At 43.9% G+C, this 6,174-nt stretch overlaps 1 protein-coding gene across 1 annotated transcript; it reads left to right on the forward strand.

Annotated features, from left to right (window-relative positions):
* Positions 1-1,483: 1,483 nt before the first annotated feature.
* Positions 1,484-5,889, forward strand: LOC310700984 (vomeronasal type-2 receptor 26-like; the record flags this gene model as incomplete). Its single annotated transcript, XM_083490940.1, has 4 exons — positions 1,484-2,227; positions 3,681-3,908; positions 4,346-4,472; positions 4,979-5,889. The coding sequence occupies 4 exons, from the start codon at positions 1,484-1,486 to the stop codon at positions 5,887-5,889; spliced, it is 2,010 nt and encodes a 669-aa protein (XP_083347066.1).
* Between the last annotated feature and the right edge of the window lie 285 nt (positions 5,890-6,174).

Raw genomic sequence — 6,174 nt, forward strand, 5'->3', positions numbered from 1 at the left:
AGGTGTGCCAGATATATGCCTCCTGAGCCACCCAAGACTTGGGGGGGCTGAGATTTAGGACAGATGATAACTGCACCAGAATGAGGTTGGCTTGACTTCTCTCCACTTCAGATGTGATCCCTCTGCAGGGCTCCGTTAGTGAGAAGAAAGTTACTGCATCTTGCAAGGACCACAACAAAAGACTTCTAATTCTTTGTAAGGGAGGTGCTCGTTCCTGGGAGGAAGAAGATGGTCCTCATTCTACTGCTTCTACTGCCTTATGGGGACAGTGGGAAACTGAAGACAAAATGCCTCTTGTCTTTGGAAAGGGATGAGATAGATTCACCTAATTATTTCAGGCCAGGAGACCACCTCATCGGCGGGGTCCTCTCTGCCACAAACACTGTGTTTCATCCTCATATCTTTAGCCAATGTCCTTCCACCAGCTTTTATTGGTAAGACCTTTTGTGGGGATGGAGTTCCTGGTGTTCCACTTGCTACCATTTCCATGAGATCCAACTCATCTCCAGTTACTTTCTGGGGCCTTTCTCATGATCTGGTACCTGCCTTTAAGAACATAAGGAGATCCCAATGGCAGATAAATTGGGGGGTGATTAGGCTTTCAGCGGCAACCAGTCACAATGGCTATGTTCTCCATTCACTGTCACAGGCACTATGCCTCTGGGTACCAGTAACTGAGAATCTCAAGTAGGGGAAGATTTCTTGTGCTTCTCAGTTTTGCATGTGAGGTTGGCTGACTTGAGGATGCTGGAACAGATAAGCCTCTGGGCTGATTCTGCAGAATTTTTTTTGAAAGAGAGGTAGAGCTGAATATTAGAGGTAGAACAGAAATATCACTTGGACAGTGTTGGCATGTATATAATTTCTCCCCCCAGGAAAGGACCCACAAAGTACTGGCAGCTCCTTTCCTTCTTGTATGCCATTCAAGCGATCAACCAGAATCAAAAGCTGTTACCCAACATCACCCTGGGCTACAGCATCCATGAGAACTTTTTTGATGGAAGGGTGACCTATGATGCTTTGCTAGACATGCTGTCAATTGGGCAGCTGAACTTTCCAAACTACAGCTGTGGTAAACAGACTAACGTACTGGCTGTTCTCGAAGGGTCCGACTCTCAAAACTCCATCCAGATTTCAAACGTGTTGGGCATCTATAAAATCCCACAGGTAGGAATGGAGAGAGGTATAATAGCATTATGATATCGGCTGTTTTATTTTCAACTACCCTCCTGTTGATCCCTAGCATCAAATTTGCCTTCTACGGCTGCCACAACCTTCAAGGAAATCACTGTTCCCACCAAAGGGTCCTTGCAATAGACCTTCCTCCTTCCTAAGATCTTCCCAATCTCATGTTGGGCTTAGAAATATTTAGGCTTTGATCTGAAATCAAACCAGATACAAATCTTCCTTCTCTTCCCAGGTCACTTATGCTTTTGTCTCTCATGTTCTGAATGATAAGAGGCATTTCCCTTTTTTCTACCGGATGCTCCCCAAAGAAGAAGCCCTGTACCCAGGGATTGTCAAGCTGCTCCAGCACTTCCGATGGACGTTGATTGGCCTCCTTGCACCAGACACCGACAATGGAGAGAGGTTCCTGAAGAGCTTGACTCCCGTGCTCATCAAGAGCGGTGTATGTGTTGTCATCTCACTAAGCATCCAACGACCGAATACAAATGGAGTATACATTCCTCGTCTTCCATTCCGCAAGTGGAGGCAAGTGCATGTATTTGTTTACTATGGTGAAATGACTTTTTTCTTAAATGGACTACAAATCATACAACAGTTTTTTGACATATTGATGAAATCCATTTTTGGGAAAATCTTCATCACAACAGTTTTGTGGGATGTCGCCCTGGAGCTGATGTATAATGAGATATCTTTCCAATACATCCATGGTATATTTTCCTTCTTCACTGAGACAAGTAAAGGGGCAAAATATGGTGATTTTCTACCCTTTTTCTTTGGTATTAAGAAGTTTTGGGAGGATGCTTTTAATTGTTCCTATTCAAAGCATGCATTCTCAGTGAAAGGCCGGACAAGATGCAGAGAGAGAGAGAAACTGGAGAGACTTCCCCAAGATGATCTGGAAAGAATCCTCTCTCTAGACAGCTACAGGATCTACAACACTCTGCAAGCCGTGGCTCGTGCCTTAAATGCTGCATATTCATCTAGATCTAAGCAGAGGGGAACTGAGAGAATGGGACTTCAAAGGCTACAGCCATGGCAGGTATTTTCTTTCCCTTCATAGACATCACACCTGAGCATGACAATCGATTGTAGTGTTGCAGATATTGAATATTGTGCAGTTTGAAACGATTGGAAGCATAAGAACTGGAAGCATTCATTTCCTTTTGGAAATGAATTATCATCCAGGCCCATAGAAATATTATTCACTCTTTACTGGCAGAACTCTTTATAACAGAATGAGAACATCATTCTGTCCAACACAGGCTCGGGATCTCTCTCTCTCTCTCTCTCTTACCTTCAGGAGAGCTTCCTTTCCATATTGACTCTATTGAGTTTTGGAACCAAAGACAAAAAGGCAACTCCCTTCAAAAAGGAGATATTGCAATCCAATACCTTCATCACATGATCTAAGTTTACAACACTCACATGCTGGCTAGCAGAGAACAGCAACCAGTTAGTTAATCTTAATCTCTTAATCTCAGCAAGAGCCCAGAGCCCTTTAGAAAAAAAAATTACTATGGAGAAAACCCAAAGTTTGCAAAACACATTACCCATTTTAAACCTTCCTTAATACATATACATTTTTCATTTCTGTTTGCTATTCTTATTCTTGCGTCATTGCACAGCCCCCCAAGCAACTGCTCCTATTCCTTTCACACCCGCTTGACTCTGTTCTGGTTCTCTGCTCCCTCCACCAAGCTCCTGCCTTTCCCTGCTGAAGCCCATATTGGAGATTTCATTCAGGTTGCCTTGAAAGGAAAAACAAACCTAATTTCTGAAACAATCCAAGGGGGCAGCATCCTTCAAAAACATGCTTACTAGGAGAAAATCACACAGAAATGCTGAAGAATTGTGATGAGTTTCTATTATTATTATTTTAAAAATGCTTCAGAAATGTGGAGAACTGAATTTAAGATTGGGGTGTGTGTGAGAGAGAAAACAGTATGAACCAAAAGTGACAAGATCTCTCCATTACTATTTGAGTCTGCAACCAGCCCTAAGCAAAGGGGAAGTGGATTGTCAGTATGATTCCATTATTCTTATTATTAGATAATTTTTATTAAATTTTCAATCTAACAATTCCAAATAAACATTTTACAAACTCTGAAATATCCGATGACTTCCCTTCTTCTCTTTCCATGGTTCATTTTACATCCCTGTATATTTTGCTATAACCATTCAAATCAGTTTTCTACTTTTACATCCATCAAACATTATTTACGTGGTTGAATTTATCTTAATGCTGCCACCATTTTCAGCTGTATACAGTTATTTTCCATATATTCAATAACTGCTTTCCACTCTTCTTTCAATGTATGTTCTTCTTGCTCTCTTATTCTGTATGTTAAATCTGCAAGTTCTCCATATTCTGTCCACTAAAGCTGCCAATCCTCTTTGGCTGGGACCTCGCTCACTTTCCATTTCTGGGCCAGCAAAACAGGGGCCTATGCTTCCCTTTATTCTAAGTGCTCTCATCTTTGCTTCTGTTCCAGCTCCACCCTTTCCTAGGAAACACCCAGTTCTACAATTCTTCCATGGACAGAGTGTATTTGGATGAGAACGGGGAGCTGGCAGCCGACTTGGACATTGTGAACTGGGTGGTGTTCCCCAATAAATCCGTCCTCAGAGTGAAGTTTGGGAGTATCGACAGACAGGGATCCCCAGACCTGAAGTGCTCCATCGACCAGGAGGCCATTGTGTGGCCCAAGTGGCTCAATCAGGTGACGGGGAGTGGGAATGATGCCTGTCATTTTGCTCTCTTTTCTGTGAGCTCTAATAAGTGCTCCCTGTTCTGTGGGCTGCTGCCCTCACTTGCCTGTCAACTCCAGCACTGGGCTGTTGTTCCAGATAGTTCCTATAGCTCCTCTGCTCAGCTGGGTGCCAAAGGAGGCTTCCTGCTAAACTGTGTGCATGGGGAAATGGGGGTTCCTTGCTTTTCGGTTGTTATATGAATTTTATTAGTAGTGAATAGGTCATGGCCCATATACAGAACTTTATTTAATGGAGGTCCTTTGTTTTTTTCTGAATTTAATCATGAATAATTCATGTAATGGACAGTGATGGGAAATGCTTAATTTCAAGCTATAGTCTAAATGCTACAGCAGATACTATCCCTCAAAGAACAATTCTCATTGACGCTCTTCGTTTTTGTGCCTAGACCATTCCTACTTCCAGGTGTGTGGAAAGCTGTCGCCCTGGATCCGTCAAGGTGATTCAGGAAGGGAAGCCTCTTTGCTGTTATGAATGTCTTCCCTGTGCAGAAGGGACCATCTCCACTCAGGAAGGTGGGCGACTCCAAGGGAAAGGCTGGCCTTGGGGGAAGAGAGAAGCGTTCAGTCAGGAATCTCTCAAAACCAATTCTCCCTTGGCCTGAAGCGAGATGAACACCATCCCCTTCGGCCTGAAGCGAGATGAACGCTGCACCCCATAGTTGCCTTTGACTAGACTTAACTGTCCCGGGGTCCTTAAGGAGGGAGATTGTTATGGACCTAGGGTAGATATTAGACTTCTGCACAGACCCCTGATCCTCCTTTTGGCCCTGGTATAGGGGCCTACAAGAAGCCCAACCTGCCAGAGGCCAAGCTGGGGATCTCTAGCCCTGGAATCTGTCCTAAATTTCTTCGGGGTAGAGCTAATGTTTAGAAAAATCTAATTAAATACCTGTAGTGATCTGTGGCTGTCTCAGACTGACTTGGTCTACAACTGAATCTCTCCCAAGAGGCTGGATATTGCTCAGGGCTTGGCTAAATCCAGAGTAGTAGACATTACTCTTTCTCTCTCTCTTTTGCAGATGCAGACCATTGCAAAAAATGCCCAGAAAATCAGCATCCAAACATGAACCAAGATCAATGTGTGTTCAAGCATATCACCTTCCTAGCCTATGAAGAATCTCTGGGGGTTGTCCTTCTTTCCCTTGCCTTACTGGGGTCCTTAACCACAAGCTTTGTTTTAGGAATCTTTATTAAATACAATGAAACTCCCATAGTCAAAGCCAACAACCGGGACCTCTCCTACATCCTCCTCATCTCCCTCCTGCTTTCCTTTTTGTCCTCCTTCCTGTTCATTGGGAGGCCAAGGAAAGGGACCTGCCTTCTCCAACAAACAGCCTTCAGCATCATCTTCTCTGTTGCTGTTTCTTCTGTGTTGGCAAAAACCATCACTGTGGTGCTGGCCTTCCTGGCCACCAAGCCAGGGAACTCAGTGAGGAGATGGCTGGGGAAGAGTCTGGCCAACTCCATTGTCATTTCCTGTTCCTGTGTCCAAGTTGTCATCTGCATGATCTGGCTGGGGATCTCGCCACCATTCCCAGACTCTGACATGCACTCCCTGCCTGGGGAGATCATCCTGCAATGCAACGAAGGGTCTGTGGCCATGTTCTATGGTGCCCTTGGCTACATGGGCTTCTTGGCGGCCATCTGCTTCACGGTGGCTTTCCTGGCCAGGAAGCTGCCTGGGGCCTTCAATGAAGCCAAGCTGATCACCTTCAGCATGCTGGTCTTCTGCAGTGTTTGGGTGTCCTTTGTGCCCACCTACCTGAGCACCAAAGGGAAATTCATGGTAGCCGTTCAGGTTTTCTCCATCTTGGCCTCCAGTGCTGGGCTTCTGGGCTGCATCTTCATTCCCAAATGCTACATTATTTTGTTGAGACCTGATCTGAATGTAAAGGAGCACCTGACAGCAAAAGCTAAAGATAGCATCTGATTCTTAAAATATTATTTTTCAAGAAGATAGAGAAGTGATGTTCTTGAAAAATAATGTTTCAATTTTAAAAATCATTACCCTCATTTGATCATGTAGAACCATCCAACTTAATGGAAATAGTTATGAAATTTGGCTGAATATTTGTTAATACTTTGGAAGATATAGATCACATAAATCACAGGGAATTCACATTACCAAAATTTTGTAATTATTCTTGGAACGGAACAAGGATGTCCACTGTCACTCCTGTTATTTCTCCAAGTGAATCTCCAGCCCCTGGCTCTC

Source organism: Podarcis liolepis (assembly GCF_965112155.1).
Source record: "Podarcis liolepis genome assembly, chromosome: 2".
Classification (NCBI taxonomy): Eukaryota; Metazoa; Chordata; class Lepidosauria; order Squamata; family Lacertidae; genus Podarcis; species Podarcis liolepis.